General features: G+C 43.1%; 1 protein-coding gene across 1 annotated transcript in view; it reads left to right on the top strand.

The window, feature by feature from the left end:
* The window catches only part of SOX30 (SRY-box transcription factor 30), a 372,899-nt gene that overhangs the window by 302,707 nt on the left and 53,091 nt on the right, over positions 1 to 17,101 (top strand). Inside the window, exons 3-4 of the mRNA XM_069202021.1 lie at positions 8,933 to 9,100; positions 10,157 to 10,643. Coding sequence (XP_069058122.1) covers positions 8,933 to 9,100; positions 10,157 to 10,643 — 655 coding nt within the window. The remainder of the gene's footprint in view (positions 1 to 8,932; positions 9,101 to 10,156; positions 10,644 to 17,101) is intronic.

The raw sequence follows: 17,101 nt of genomic DNA, 5'->3' as shown, positions 1-17,101 counted from the left end.
TTATCCTCTACACACAGTAAGGTACCTGGGAGCCACAATAGACTTGCTGCAGCCAAGAGTGTCTCTTCCACAGGAAAGATTGCTTCTCTGAAAGCAACAACCAGTCCATCAGTCAAACACGTGCCATCTCTTCTGGGCAGCGCGGCTGCTTGCCCCTTCCCTGATCCCAATGCCAGAATGCATATGTGACCATTACAAGAATACTTTGAACAACCTGACTATTGAGTCTCTTAAGTGGTGATGCAGCAGATATGCTGAAGGTGATTCCATTCCAGAAACCTCAGAGCCTGATCTCAATTCCATGGATGCTTCACTAGAGAGCTTGGGAGCTCACATGGGTAATCTTTCAGCTCAGGTGGTCTCCTGCAGAGAAACTCTATCAGATTAGTTAGCAGGAGCTGAAAGCTGTCCATCTACCTGTGACGCTGTTTCTTCTATGTTGACTTCTCAAAGCAAATGATAGATGGATTATTTCTTGCATCATTATGTGCTATCAAAGGTGACTAAGCCTTTTGTGGGGAATCCTATGGCTAATTTTGCATGTAGGAAAGCAGCTACCATTGACCTCATGCAGAATGTGTTTATTCAAGATATTTGTAAGTCAGTAACTTGGAGGACTGTAAATATGTTTGCCAATCATTAATTACTGTTTAGCCTTTAACTCCAGAACTGGGACTGTGGTAAGTCAGGCCCCTTTGTGCAATTTAATTGCTAATTAATTATTATGGTCTCTTGACCACTGACCTTCAAAGCCTCCTCTGGGACAGTGTTTTTTTTTTTACCTTGCTACTCTATTTAAATTGTTTATGGATATCAGAGGGAATCCCATGACAGAGCAGGAAAAGTTGCTTACCTCTAATCCTAGTTATTTGCCATGGATATTCTCTTTGAAACCACAAGCATCCCTCCCACCTCTACATTTTTTATGGCTACAGGCAAAAAGACATATGGTTATGTTACACATTCTCTGTCTACATCAAAACAAACTGCCTCACATACCCTGCTCTGAATGATGGATAGGAGGCCTGACTCTGTTGTTGTTAGAGCTACAGTCTTTTATTTTTTGCACCGAAAGTCTATTAAAGGTTATTTTTACCTAGTCTTACGGCTGTAAAAAGGGCAGTATGGGAGTGTTGTCACTTAAATGTGTAGCATAATAATTTGCCTTATTGGAACTATTTTTAAAACAAAACAAAGCACTGTTATGTTGCTTTTTACAGGAATGTTTTCATGTCATTTTTCGTTTAAAGAGTGTCTTCCTGGAATGCTACATATGTGTGGAGATATTCATTTGTTTATTTTTTCAGAGACAATACTAATGACAGAGAAGTAGGATTACAGGTAAGCGACAAGTCCTTCCCTTCCCAGGCTTCCAGAGTCTTATCAGTCATTCCCACCACGTTAACTGCTATTCTCGAGCGGAATTCTCCATTAAAGTATATCATAACTCCTATTTTAACTCCTACAAGGTGAGTGAATTAATCTGACGACTAGATCACTTTTATTTCAGTATTTTAGATGATGTCTTTGCAACTTTCTTGTATTTGTGTAATCATCAGTGGCCTAATTTCATTTTCGGTTTTAAGAAAAACGTGTTTCCCACTCATTTCTGTAGCCGCTCAAAGTAATTTTTCCTTGAATTTTGTTTCCTTGAAAACACTCTGCAGTTGGTTTGTCCTATTCGTTTCCATTAGCCTTTTGTGATTTACAGTAATGCTTTTGTCTTTTCATTGTCATTACTCTTGATTTCTGTATTACGTCTCGGCTACTGCCATTTTCAGGGAGTTTTCGACCCATTTGTTTCCGCACTTTGTAAGTGCAGCTTTCAGAAGCTGTTTTTCCTATTCTTAAAAACTTTCCAAACTGGAGACTTTCCTAAACATTCTTTGGAATAAATTCTATTTCTCTCTCCTTAACATGTAAAACTGTTATAAAAATTACCTTCTTTTGGAAGCACTTCTGTGTAGAGCAAAGTTATTTCGGCTGTCCAGTTTCCATAGTAAATGTAATTTTATACTTAATGTTTCCTTAATGTTAACTAAACTCCATGAGTTCCTCTATTGTACAATGAGACGTGCTATACGCGCCATCTATTTAGCACCATCTAATTTGATGCTTCTCTGCCCCATCTTTGTTTCAGAAGATGTGTGTTTATTCAGTATTGTGCATGAAAATATTAACCTATGCTCTACTCCTTATACCGTTGATCATCATCAAGCTGACTTTCTCACGAGCTGGGTAGTCCTCATTGCTCCAGATTGGCCATCCAGTGGCCGTTCACTTATTTTCTTCACCTGTCAGAGCAGTCAAACAGGAGCTTGCTTTTGCGGCTGGATCTCCTACACAAGTTTGGTGGTTAAATCCTGCATCCAGCCTTTTGTCATTGATGTTATGTGTACAGAACCTTTCCCAAGATTGTAAGGACATTCTCAAGGAAGCCAAACATTCATTCACCAAAACAATCCTGCACATTTAAATCCGTATGTCCTCCTTACAAGAACAAGGGGCTCATGAGGATACCTAAGAGTTTCCTGCCAAAAACAGTGTCACATGTTGAGTTCAATCGAACCATTTAATTGCTGTCGGTTTTTCAGAACCCATCTGCCTAAGAGGAAAGGTCACTTCACATGTTACATGTCAAGAGGGTGTTAAAGTTCCATTTAGAACTAAGGATCTTGGACAGTCAGAAAATGCATTTGTCAGCTGTGAGCTATTCCAACTGGAAACTTCTTTGGGTAAGGGGCTTTTTTCTTTCGGCGTTTGTGTGCGCTTATGAAGATTGGCTTGCTATTTTGTTCAGTCCATATGACAGTACTGAAAATCCCTTGAAAAAGAAGAAAAAGTTATTTACCTCTAATTCTAGTTGTCATCTATTGAAATCATCATCAATGTCATAAACAGTCCTCAATCTTGTTTTATTCTCAGAATCATACGTTACTACTAAAGGAAAGCAATGTAATTGTCACTGGCGTGGCATAATGGTATACTGGTAGAGTGTGCTTCTTTGAACAAAGCTGCATCTGTTTTCCAGTCTCTCTAAGTTGTAGTCTAGATGCATTTCAATTTTTTCCCCTCACATGTCCTTTAAAATGATTTGCAAAATAATCTTTCCTGTCACTATTTTTACGTTAGTTAAATTTTTCAACTCAGCAAGGAAAAAAAATGTTGCCAGTGAAGCAAATGAAGGCTGCAACTGTTATATATTTGTTCTTGAACAAATTGACTTTTCTAAAGAAAACACACAGTTAAATATCAGGCTGATACATTTTTTTAAATAAGTTTAGTGAAATGCTCATACATAATGGACATTTGCCTAAAATCATTTCTGTTGTCAAAATTGAATTATACATTGCATTCTAAACATACTCAGTTATATAACTCTTTGTAACATGCTTTTTATGGTGAATTGTATTGTTAGATTTCTAAAGTCGTGTAGAATTTGTAAATAAATGCATGATAATTAAAGATTACACACTTTATCAATTTTAATAGCCCCAGTTCTATATAGCCCCATATAATTAATAACCAGTTTCCGGCGCAGCTAGTAATGCATTTATACTCACCATTAGAGAACTTTTTACGTAATGTTTGATAAACATGTTTTGAAATTATTTGCACTCCTGTACACATTGTGATTTTAAACGCATAGTAGTTCTAGAGAAGTTTTTAAGTATTTTGTTCTTTTGCAAAGATTTTAATGAATCATGCAGATAAAAGACATTTACATGTACATTTTTCTAAAGAAAACATTAGTAAACGTTCTTGGGATCAAGCCCTTGCTTCTTACTTTAATAAAAATTCCCCTAGAAGGGAACTAGGATTCCCCATTAGGGGAATTACTCTTTCTTGGGATCATTCAAACACTCCAAATAGCTTCAGGCTATAACCATCGATAAACCTTTGCCTTAGGAAATCTTCCCGAATGTACCACCCATGCAAACATGCTGTCAAACATATCATATTTCCACTATTATAGCACAACACAATCACTCCTTGTCAGATTTTAAGAAATGAGAAAACATTCAAAGTGGAATATGTGCATTCTGCTAATTAAAACACTTTTCATGTTTGTGCAAACTAATTTGCTATGATTGATGGAAGTACTTTCCACGGAAAGAATTATAATATGGTCTTCAATACCATCAGAGTAAGACAAAATTAGTACTTATTGGATAGTAATATTTTGTACTCAGTCTAGTTGGTTTTATTTCTTAAGTTGATGGTGTATTTGAACCATTATTTTAACATGTTGAAATGAAGCTGCAGTTGTACTGTAACACAGCACAGTATGTAGCATGAATGTGTTTAACTAGTTCAGTGTACATTTAAAATTGACTTTTCCATGCACTTTATTAAGTCACCTATGAATCATATTTTGGCTCTGCCTTGCTGCAAAATTCTAGTGACCTTTGGTGTTGTTAGGTCTGGCTTGACATCCCAGTGGTCACATGACCTTGTGTGATCAATTGTTTTTTTATGAGCCAGGTAACTATTTTTTGGATAGAGAATGTTCACTATGCTTATGGGATGGAGCTTGCCCTTTAGGTCACCCATGCGGCAGAGATGATATTCATGGATGGTACAGTGTTTGTTCTTTTCTGGCAGTAGCACAGATGTGAGAAGCACAGTCAAAGGAGTGTGTTGCTGTATTGTAGTCCCTATCCCCTCCTACTTATCCTTTCATCATTAATTTCAGAGTTCAGTTGTGTTTTAATATTGATATGGGAGAGATGCCTAGGTCTATGCAAATCTACATGCAATTTCTCATACCTTAACATGGTACTTAGAGAGAATAGTGTTTTTTTCTTTCCTATTCGTAGAATTAAATCATTTTTTTATTGCTGCCATTAAATGTGGTAGGCTATGTTGTCTGTAGCTTGCCAGTAGCTTGAACTGTGTTAATTTTTTTTTTTTAAATAGTATCTTCACACATGGTGAGCAGTGGCTGATTGCAGGTTGAGTTGTGAGTGATTGCTGGGTAAGAAGTGGCTGATTTCTCGGTGAGAGGTGTAATAGTGGTGTCAGTGCAGAGTAAGTGAATTGTGAGTCAGGCTAGAAAAAACATAAAAATGTTACTAGCCCGGCAGGTCAAGTAACTTTAATAATCTACCCGACCTACCTGTTATGTACTTGACCCGTAAACTGGTCTCTAAGTGAATAATCATTGGCAGATATTCTATTTTACAATCACCTTTTTCTTCACTCTTACATGAGTGCACTTTCAAATATGTGAGTTCAGCATTTCAGCTGTACAAAAAAAACTCTTGTTTGATTAAATAGACTAAACGTTTTCTCCATGTGTAATAAAAATCTAGTCTACATATAGTGTACACAAGATCCCTGACTTGTCTCTCAGTTTTCTAATTGCATTGCTGTCACAGCAGGGGGAGTAGTGTTTATCAGTTCATGTTTAAACACTCACTTTTAATAACTATATTATTAAAGCATGTTGTGGTAGTGCACTGTCATTTACAGACAGTAATGGCACAATAACACGCCCTGTGTGCCGCCAATGCGCCACTTTTTGTGTGACGCACTGGTGGTGCTTAGAGCAGGTCCATACCTTCAAGGCCGTGCAAAACCACTTTGCATGGCTTTTCATGGCCTTGTACATATGATGTAAGGCAAATCAACGCAAGACTCTTCATTGTCTTACACTGCACCAGGGAGGCATACCATAGGCGTTGCAGTGGGTGTTCCCAACCAATACCCGTGGGATTTGACGCATTCCCAGACTTACAAGAATCTGTAAACCTGGAAATGCGTCAAAACTGTTTTCCTCCCCTGTATTTCTCCTTGTTGTTTCCCCTTTCCATGCAGCACACATGGAAAGAGAATAATGCCTCTCTGGGTTGTTTTTGTCAGGAACTTGTCCCTTCCTGCACAAAAACATTCCTGCTGACAACACAGACACTCTTGCACCATGGTGTAAAGGTGCCTGCGTTGGCGCTAGGCAGCAATTTGTGCACCAGCGCAATGGGAAAGGACAGAAATGCATTGTATGTTGTAAATACCATGCATTTCTGCCCTTTCCCTGTGGCGCAGGGCAGCGCAGTGCAGCAAGTTCACTTGCTGCGCTGCCCTGCGCCATGGGGATTGTAAATATGCCCCTAAATTTCCAAGACATGGCCAAAAACGTTCCCACTACCTTCCGTCTTTACTGATAAAACTATATAGTGTATTAACAATAATCTGTGAACTTTGGCTCTCTGAAAACATATTTATCCTTTGCACTTCACCAAGCAAATTGTTCTGATTTGTATTTCATCCTAATAAAATATTTTTTTCATCACACAGAAGTACAAAAATGGGTTTTCACAACTACTGAAATATTTTGAAATATTTGTACAGTTAACTTATTAGCTATTTAAATGTGTGATAGGAAAACCCTGTTATCATGCAGCATTACATTTCGTAGGCAGGTCAGGCTGTTCATTTGACAAAATCCTTGAACTCAGAGAAGGAAAATTAATTTTAAACTGACTTCTGACCTCTGACTACAGACCAAATGTGACAAAATAAAACAAGATTTAAAGGCATCTTTATTGCTCCTTTACTTCCTGACTGAACAGAACCCCTGTTCTTTGTCAATGCACAGGCAGTAGGTCCTAAATATAGCTCGACAAATAAACTCTGACTGCCGTAGCAGTAGATTTCTCAAGGCCTGTGAGTACAAAGTGAGAGGTGTGAGTGCAGGGTGAGCTTTGTGAACAGTACATGAGTGCTGGGTGAGTGATTTCCGAATGCAGTGTGAGTGTGCTGCATGAAAGGTTTATGGGCGAGTGATGTGATTGCCAGAAGAGCGGTATGTGAGAGTAGCTCAGGTGGTGTCCGTGCAGAATAAGCAGTGGCTGTGTGATGAGCGATGCGGGGTGAGTGGTTTCTGAGTGAAGGGTGATCGGTGTGCTTGTAGAACAGCATGTGCAGGATGAACAGTGTATGTGTTTAGGGTGATTGATGTGTTAGAGTGAGCAGTTTGAGTGCAGGGTGAGCTGTGTGTGTGTAGAGTGAGTGATATATCTCTGTGCACGGTGAGTAGTATGTATGAGTGCACCCGTGCTGTATTAGTGCAGGGTGTGTTGTGAGAGGTGTGAGAGTTGCATGGGTGTTGTGTAAGTGCATGGCGAGTGGTTTGTGAGTCCAGGGTGCACAATAGGTGAGTGGTATGTGTGATAAGTGAGTGAGCAATGGATCAGTTCAGGGTGAATGGGAGCAGAGTGAGTGGGTATTGTGTGAGAGGTGTATGAGTGATATGTGAGTGCAGAGCAAGTGGTGGATGAGTTAAAGGCGTGAGTGCATGGTGAGAGGTGTGTGAGTCAAAGGTGAGCAGTATCAGAGTAAGATGAGCGGTAAGTGAGCATTGTTTTAGTGCAGTGAGCAGCTTCAGTACAGCACGAGCCCTGTCTGTGCAAGGTGAGCAGTGCGTGAGTGCCAAGTGAGCAATGTCAGAATGCAGTGTAAGTGTGCAGAATGAGAGGTATCTGAGTGCATGATGAAAGTGTCTCCCTGCAGGAGTGTGAGTGTGCAGGGTAAGTGGTGTGATTGCCGGAAGAGTGGTGTGTGAGAGTAGCTCAGGTGGTGTCCGTGCAGAATAAGCAGTGGCTGAGTGATGAGCGATGCCGGGTGAGTGTGCAGACTGAGTGGTTTCTGAGTGAAGGGTGATCGGTGTGCTGGTAGAACAGCGTGTGCAGGATGAACAATGTATGTGTTTAGGGTGATTGGTGTGTTAGAGTGAGCAGTTTGAGTGCAGGGTGAGCTGTGTGTGTGTAGAGTGAGTGATGTATCTCTGTGCCCGGCGAGTACTATGTATGAGTGTTCCCAGACCCCCAAACAGCTGCCGAAGGGGAGGACATTGCACTGGGACTGGTGGCTGCATGTATGTGAACCTGCGGGTGCCTCCCATGGACGCGCCAGATCCTGCCAACCGGCCTTGCGGTGCTCAGCGGGCACGCCCTAGTCTTTGACAAGGGCACCTCCCATGAGAGCACCGACAGGTGCAGGATGAGTGGTGGGTGAGAGGTGTAAGAGTGCATGGGGAGTGATGATCTGTGTGATTGAAGGGTGAGTGATATGTCTGTAAAAGGCAAGGTGAGAGATGTGCCCATGGGAGTGCAGAGTGAGTTTCGTGCTTCTGTGAGTGTAGAGTGCAGTACATTAAAGCCTGAGCTATTGGTATTGGCAATGGTCGCTGTATTTATAATTGAATCGTATGTTATTGTTTTCAACATAATTGTATTGGAACATTTGTTAGACTTCTTACTTTATTGTATTCAAACCATGCAGAACAGGAAACAGTAGATTTAAGGCTTACCCGTCAAGGCCGAGAGTGGATCTACATATTCGACACTGCTTACTAACTGCACCATTTGGCATATTCGTTGTTACTGTAGTCCGTGACATGAAATCCAAGGATTCCATATTCTCACCGTTCTTTTCACGTCCCCTCGATTTGTATATCATTCCTTCCGCCACTGCACACCATTTCATACCATGTATCCACTCTGTCACTTCGGGGCTTCTCTCTAGCTCCAGGGATGCGCAGTGTCACGTTTGGCCATCAAGGATCCAATGGCTGCTCTAGCAGAAGCCTACTCATTGTGAAAGTCCAGTAAGCATTTTCACTGGTAGAAAAGTTGTAAAAGTGGTTATCAATCTTCGCACTGTGAAATGATCGTTATCATACACCATTTTCATTTTATCACAGTTCACCAATGTTACAGTTTCTTTAGACTATGGTGATTCTTCACCTGGTTACTAAATAATAAAAATGTGTGTATTAAAGAGAAATCACTTTTCGGCGTTTAAAAAGTTAGCTAAATTTTCCTGACTTCTGTACTCATACATAGTTTTGCACCACCGACCTCGTATAATGGAAACATTTAGACATCTCTTCTATCCTCAGGTAAATTTTATTTGTGGCTTGTGTCCTCAGGTTGGGTTTACCAGCCCCGACCCGGAAAAAGAAAACGCTTCCCCCTAAACGTCTCCACAGTTTTCTCTGGCAGCACCCAGAATATCATCACCACGAACGCCACGGCACTGTACCCATACCGATCACCGGCATACTCTGTGGTAATTCCCACGCTCGCTCACAGTGTTGGTGAGTTTCTATTCTCGTTATAGTTAGAATGATTCCATATGGCATAAGTAGGTTAACTTGTAATGTGAGCGCACGAACATTGGGCACAGAACAACAAAAAGGATCTCAAGAGAATCTCTCCACATGCCGCACTGTACTTAGAACTATGCTCTGAGGATTAAGGCAAAGATCTTGGATTCCTGAATATGTGTGTTGTTTGTGTGTGCACCCCCCCCCCCCCCTCCATTCTGTGTCTGCGTTCTCTGGGAATGTATCTAGGTCCACTTTGGGGTTTGGGCCTTAGGTCTGCGTTTAGTCTATTGAACTGTAGCTGCTCTTTCTGTGCCTGTCAATGTCTGTTGTTTTGCGTCTATTTGGTGTCTCTCTTCGACCTGCCTATATCAACTCTTTCTGTTCCTGCTCCCACCTGTTGTTTGTGTGTCTGCTGACTCTGTCTGTTTCTGCTTTCTGCGGAGTTGGTGTCCATTATCAGGGGGCTCTTTGTTCCTGTTTGTTGAGGCATTTTCTGCGATTGCTGGCTGAGACCGCGTCTCCTCACCCGGGCGCTATTTGAGTTTTGCCTTGGGCTATGCCTGGAATTGTGTCTACTTTATGGTGTTTTATCTGTAACTTCACCCCTCAGAGATGTGGAGCGAACAGAAGCACATTGTAAACAGAAAGGGGCTCCCGCAAATCACGATCATGCTCCACACTTTGGGTACCTGCGATTCGTAAATAACTTTCGACGCCCAGCCATGAACTGTGAAAAGCAAGAAAGGCATACAACTTTCTTGTTAGTGATCCTGTGAGAGAAAACAGAGAAAGCCATATAGGTATAGGAAAAAAGGCCGAGTGGAAGACTGAAAAGGAGAAGGAATTAGGGGTCAAATGGTGAGATAGTGAATCTGCGCGGATGGGCGGAGAGGGAAAAGGGGTTCAGAGACTGGGAGAGCGAAAAGAATATTGGTATCTTGTAAATAATTGCAATTTAAAGTACTGTAGAAATAGTGACTACATTCTACAGCGTTCCCAGGTGTTTGTGTGTGACTGACTCTTGCTTCTCTTTCATTTTCCAAGGTGATGCACCACCTCCAATGCCTCTGCCAGCCCCGCCTCTTCAGCGTACCGCTCCCATCACTCTTTTCCAGTCAAATACTGGGAACTCTGGCCAGATATCGGCGCAGGCCCCAAGCTTGTCTCTTCGACCCCAAATGACCCCTCAGCGTTCAGTGATCCCACCACAGACAGAGCCACACCACAGCCTTCCAGTGCCCTGCTCAGCACCATCGCGACCATTGGAGCGACCTGTACCAGTGACTGTGGACAATACTGCCAAGAATACCAGTAATGACAGTACTCTGCATCCCAGGTTTACTTCCTCCGACATGCACTCATCCAAGGAGTATTCTGGTACCACTACATGTTCTCGCGGGACGCCGATCCCACATCCCCACATGTACCAACCGGCACCACTGAGTCATCCTGCAAGCTTGTTTGGCGCACCTCCTCGGTTCTCATTCCACCATCCATACTTCTTACCCGGACCACACTACTTTCCATCAAGGTCAGTCTCACTACAGGTATTGGGTTAAAATGAAAGGTTAATCTAATTTTGGCAGCTTCTATATTTTGCTTGATTACTGTGCCGAAAGCTTTAGCTAGGTTGATTTCATTGGAGATAACTCTGGTCATTCTTGAGAGATCTTGTAACATTTGTGTGAGTTCACAAATGATTGTGTGAATGAATGAGTTGAAGTGTGTGGCCATGTGCATCAGATACTAAGGACGAAAATTCCATTAAGGTGCCTTTGTGAACATAGGTTCTCTTCTATGTGGTCTTCATTGATAACATTACAAAAGAGGCCCAGCTAAAAGAACTACCACAGGATGGATAGGAAAAGGATTTTCCTGTTAGAAAAACCCTCACCCACCAGGGTTACCCCTTAGTGGCATGCTTCATCATTGGGTTTCGTCCTGTTCCACTACGAAGCGGGACATGCTACAACCTACGGGAGACGTGGGAGCACTGATGTAGTCTCATCAATGTGAATCACAGGAGGGATAGGAGTGGTGGGGTCTTGGGTGAGTTAAAAATACCTGTCTCCTAGTAATTCCAATGATTTAATAGATCTCTTGGAGGCGCTATGATTAAAAAGGAGCTGCAGAAGTGGGGGATGTAATATACCTGACTTCCTAGTCTACATATTTCAGAGCCGTACCCCTAGGCTCCTCTTCAGGACCAATGTGGATTCCCTAGTGCCACTCCTTGTTTGACTACCTCTAATGAAAACATAAATAATACATGTTGCGTGATATGGTGCAGTTCACCTTACTAATGTGGTGTCATAAGATGATATCTATCGTTTATGGTGTCCGTCATTGATACCTGTTGAAATACAAGAGAGGCATAGTTATCATAGCCCCCATTTGTATAGGGCCACTATATATGTTGTTTGTGGGTGTGGTTCCACCTATTTGCAAACTGCACCCCACTCGTGAATATCAGAACTGAGAGACTAAAGTACTCTCACAATCAACAGTACAAGACATACTACATTTAAAACTTTTAAACATGTAAACACGTGAAACACACCAAACAGCACACACCTGGTGCATGCGTAACCTACTTGGTAGTATTTGGATTCTCATATCATAGCTCCTCCAGGAGGGGTGTGTGCTTGTAGTCACACTCTAAAGATTTGGCAAAGTTTTAGAATCAATTCGTCTTACTGTATCTGTAGCGCCATGTAAACAATGTTCAAAAGGCACTTACGGCCACATGTACGAAATATAGGTTTTGCGACTCGCAAATTGCGAGTCGCAAAACCTTATGTTCAACAGTGTCAATGACACTGTTTGCGATTTGAAAGGGGGTCGCACATGATCTACCTCATGAATATTCATGAGGTAGGTCCCAATTTGTGACTCCCTTGGGAATGGCCGCCCTCACAGGGATGGTGGCCTGCTGGTGAAAGCAGACCACCATGTCTGTGACTGCTTTTAAATAAAGCAGTTTTTTTTTTAAATGCAGCCCGTTTTGCCAAAAGGAAAACAAGATGCATTTCAAAAACAAAAAATTAAGAGTTAAAAATACCTGCCTCCTAGTAATTCCAATGATTTAATAGATCTCTTGGAGGCGCTATGATTAAAAAGGGACTGCAGAAATGGGAGATGTAATGTACCTGACTTCCTAGTCTACATATTTCGGAGCCGTACCCCTAGGCTCCTCTTCAGGACCAATGTTGATTCCCCAGTGCCAATGCTTGTTTGATAACCTCTAATGAAAGCATAAATAATACATGTTGTGTGATATGGTGCAATTCACCTTACTAATGTGGTGTCATAAGATGATACCAATCGTTTATGGTGTCCGTCATTGATACCTGTTGAAATACAAGAGAGGCATAGTTATCATAGCCCCCATTTGTAATGGGCCACTATATATGTTGTTTGTGGGTGTGGTGCCACCTATTTGCAAACTGCACCCCACTCGTGAATATCATGACTGAGAGACTAAAGTACTCTCACAATCAACAGTACAAGACATACTACATTTAAAACCTTTAAACATGTAAACACGTGAAACACACCAAACAGCACACACCTGGTGCATGCGTAACCTACTTGGTAGTATTTGGATTCTCATATCATAGCCCCTCCGGGAGGGGCGTATGCTTGTAGTCACACTCAAGATTTGGCAACGTTTTAGAATCAATTCGTCTTACTGTATCTGTAGCGCCATGTAACCAATGTTCAAAAGGCACTTAGGGCCACATGTACGGAATATAGGTTTTGTGATTCGCAAATTGCGAGTCGCAAAACCTTATGTTCAACAGTGTCAATGACACTGTTTGCGATTCGCAAGGGGGTCGCACATGACCTACCTCATGAATATTCATGAAGTAAGTCGCAATTTGTGACTCCCTTGGGAATGGCTGCCCTCACAGGGACTGCTTTCAAATAAAGCAGTTTTTTTTTTAAAATGCAGCCCGCTTTCCTTAAAGGAAAACGAGATGCATTTCAAAAACAAAAAATGAAAAGTTCTCTTTTAATTTTTTCACTCCCTGACCTGAAAAAATGTTTTCGCTTCCATTCACAAAGGGGAAGGGCGTTTGCGAATGGGTTAGCACCAGTTTGAAACTGGTGCCAACTGCGATTGTTTTTCGACCGCATTTGCGGTCACAAATTAATCATACATAGGACTGCGACTCGCAGTTAGGAAGGAAACACCCCTTCCTAATTGCCACTCGCAAACCCTTTTTGCAATTCGGTAAATAGTTTACCGAATCGCAAAAGTGGGTCTGTATATCCCAAATTGCATTTTGCACGTCACAAATGGCCCAATTTGCAGTTTGTGACGTGCACAATGCTTCATACATGTGGCCCTTACTTCCTCAAAGTGACACTCCTGCTCTGTACCTAATGGTCACCTTCCCAGGGTCTGAAACTTGAATGCTCACATGGGAGCCAAGTTTAAATGTGCAGCAGCTCTTGCATCTCAGCATGCTAAAGCATGCAGCACTAGACTGCTAAGTTCCCCGAGATGGCGGCTTCCCGTGGAACTAAGGGGGTCCACGAGGACCCTAAAAGTAGGTATCCCTTGTGGGTGCCTGTATTTGCACGGAGGTCATTGGGGCTTTATGGGTTTACAGAGGCAGAACTGGGGATTCCCATATCATTTTGATAATTATTTGGGAGCTTCTTTGTTGTGTTTAACAAAGGGTTAGTTGTTCTCTTCTTACTGTGATGGTGATGTGTATGTGAGTGGCTAACATTTATTATTGAGGGTTTGCTCTTTGTGACACTATGGAATGTAAAGGAATGAGATGGACCTAGGACCTTCTGCGCCGTTGATGGTTGATGTTGTCCTCCTCAGAACATACAGATTTCTTAGATTTGGCTGTCTGAAGCCACTGAAGAAGCCTCCTCTCCCTGACCTTTAATGTTTCAGTAGAGAAGGTGCAACAGATCTTAGGGGGGTCATTACAAGCTGTAACCGCCGTGCGGCCGCCAATGCGAGCGCACTCCTGCGGTGCCCATTTGGACATCCCCGCTGGGCCGGCGGGGATGTGGGCCGCAACATGGGAGCCGGCTTCAAATGGAGCCGGCGGTGTTGCGGGCGTGCGACAGGTGCAGTTGCATAGCAGACAGTGAAAAGCCGCATGGGGCCCTGTCAGGGGCCCCTGCACTGCCCATGCCAGTGGCATGGGCAGTGCAGGGGCCCCCAGGGGCCCCATGACTCCCCGTACCGCCAGCCGTTTCCTGGCGGTTCAGACCGCCAGAAAAAGGCTGGCAGTCGGGGACTCGTAATCCCCTGCGCTGCCTTGGCGGATTACAACCGCCGGGGCCATTGTGGCGGAAAACCGCCTGCCCCGGCGGTGCGACTGCGGCGCTACCGCCGCGGTCGTAATATGCCAGGAAGCACCGCCAGCCTGTTGGCGGTGCTTCCGTCGAAACAGCCCTGGCGGTCTTGGACCGCCAGGGTTGTAATGACCCCCTTAGTCTTTTACCTTATGTTGAGGGGAGTGGAAGTAAATACAATCCTGGTGGGGTTCTTCTGAGTGAAGTCTTTTCCTCCCACATGTATTACAAGGTCTAAAGAACTCTTTTCTAGATGTTTCAGACATAATAGCAGAAGTAGATAAATCTTACAATACCAGAAATAAGATAACTGAGCAGAGTTCAGGTAGACTTCCTTCACACGACACGCAGTAAAAAAATCTGAGGGACTGGAGCTTCTGTGATGAGGGTCCTAAGGGTGCTGGATCTTGGGTCTTTTCAGATGATATGAATAAGCTGTTAAAGTGAATGTCCTTTAACATTGACTTCTGTGTAGGTTTTTAATACTGCTTTTTATTGTACTGTGGGACTCCCACTTCGATGGGGAATTATTCAGGCATGTGAATCCATGAAAGATACCAATACTGGATAACTGCAGTTACAAGTAAGTACTTTTTTCCTTTTTTTTTGCACTTTTTAATTTTCAGAGATCAGGTTTTATTTTTAACCTAGATCATTTAATTTTATTCTTTTCAAGGAAAACGTTGGTTCTCCAGTATTAGATCTTTCATAGATTCATATGCTTGAATCATTCCCGGTCGTCGAAATGGGAGTCCCACAGTACTATAATAAATAAATGTGCATTATTATAATAGATAGACTAGCTTTGAACTATAGGTTTTATAACCTATGTCCCTTTTTAAAAAAAGGACCACACCACATACCTTAGCTAATCAGAGCACAGTACCCTCTAGAACACTCCCAACAGAGGCTGATTCTCTCAGATTTTCTACTGCACATTGTGTGATGGGAGTCTCCTTGAGCACTGCTCATATTACTTGTTTCTACCCAATTTTGTAAAAGAAATTTATTTCCAAAATATCATTGTCTCTTCTACTACCTATGACTTTTGACTAGGCACTATGGGGATCATTATGACCCCGGTGGTCGGAGATAATGTGGCGGTACTTACCGCCACATTATGACATTGGCGGGTTGGCTTAAGCCAACCCGCCAGTGTACCATTCAGACCGCCATGGCGGTGGCAGCCACCGGGCTGGAGCTAACAATCTCCAGCACAGCGGCACTATTGGCCCGCCGGAGGTATCATGACTCTGCCTACCGCCATGGTTTTTGTGGCGTTTGTAACCATGGCAGTAGGCCCTATCAGTGACAGGGAATTCCTTCCCTGTCACTAATAGGAGGGCCCCTCCCCCACAACACCCCCCAGACACCCTCTAGGCCCACTTCATCCATGCTCCCCCTCCCTTCCAACCTCTCCCCATACACACACACACACACACACACACACGCAGACATACACCCATCCACACAGACATACATACATATACACATGCATCCATTCATTCACTCACACATCCAAACTCACACACGCATTCAAATTTCCATTCATACACGCACTCACACACTTTCATACACGCACTCACACACCTTCATACACGCTTGCAAACAACACTAAACACACATTCGCATTCACACACGCACTCACACATTCTGATGGATACAACTACCTGTGGATTCCACACCTAATGAATACTCCCACGGGGGTAAGTAACTCGTTCTACATGCACACACCCCCACACACACACACACAGACACAACACCCTACCCCCCTCCCTTGTCGGAAACCCAACTTACCTGTATCCATTGGGTTTTCTGTCCGGGGACGGTGCGCTGCTACCGCCAGCAGCGCCCGCCAGCAGAACACCACCAGGCCGTATTATTTGTCGTAATACGGCTGGCGGCGGTCTACTGGCGTGGCACTGCTGGTGATAGCCGCCCCACCTTACCACCATCTGCCCTTCTTGTGGCAGAAATCCGACTGTGGTATATTATGGTGGACAGATGGTAGCCACAGCGACGGTCTTTTGTCGGCCGTCGCCGCAGCGGTCGGCGGTTCTTACCGCCACTGTCATAATGGGGGCCTATGTCCCAAACCACCAAGAAAGGAATTTTCAGAGCCTGTGACACCTGTGAGAAAAGGCTCCATTTGGATGACCCACATAATGAACGCATCTGTTGCCTCCATACAGAGCATAAGGTGAGAGACTTTAAAATCTATTGCACCTTTTCTCAGAAAACTCTAAAGGATAGGGTAGGTAGACTTTTGCTGTAGCTACAAAAGCTAAAAACCAAAGAGTGCTCTTTATCTGAGGGGAAGAGTGAGGACTCTTCACAGACTTCATCTACCCTTAAAAGACCTATAGCTGGGAAAAAGCTACCTCAGAACCACCTGCAAAAGTCTTGAAAAAATCAAAGCACACGACAACTGGGCACGAAAAGAGGCAGGAGGACTTTCATTCATTCTCAAAAAAACAACAAATTGCCTCACACAAGACTCACTCTAAGCCTAATAATCCTTCCCTGAAAGAAGCACTTCCAAAGAGTGCTTCACAGTCTGTGCCGTCAACAACAAAATCCAACAAAAATGTACCCGCCTCAAAGACACCATTGATGATGCACTCGTCGACTACCACGTTTACGGTAACAACAGTGGGGTCA

This window comes from Pleurodeles waltl, chromosome 7 (assembly GCF_031143425.1).
Source record: "Pleurodeles waltl isolate 20211129_DDA chromosome 7, aPleWal1.hap1.20221129, whole genome shotgun sequence".
NCBI classification, from domain to species: domain Eukaryota; kingdom Metazoa; phylum Chordata; class Amphibia; order Caudata; family Salamandridae; genus Pleurodeles; species Pleurodeles waltl.
Note: the sequence above shows the minus strand (reverse complement) of the source record. Positions and strands in the feature narration are given on the sequence as shown.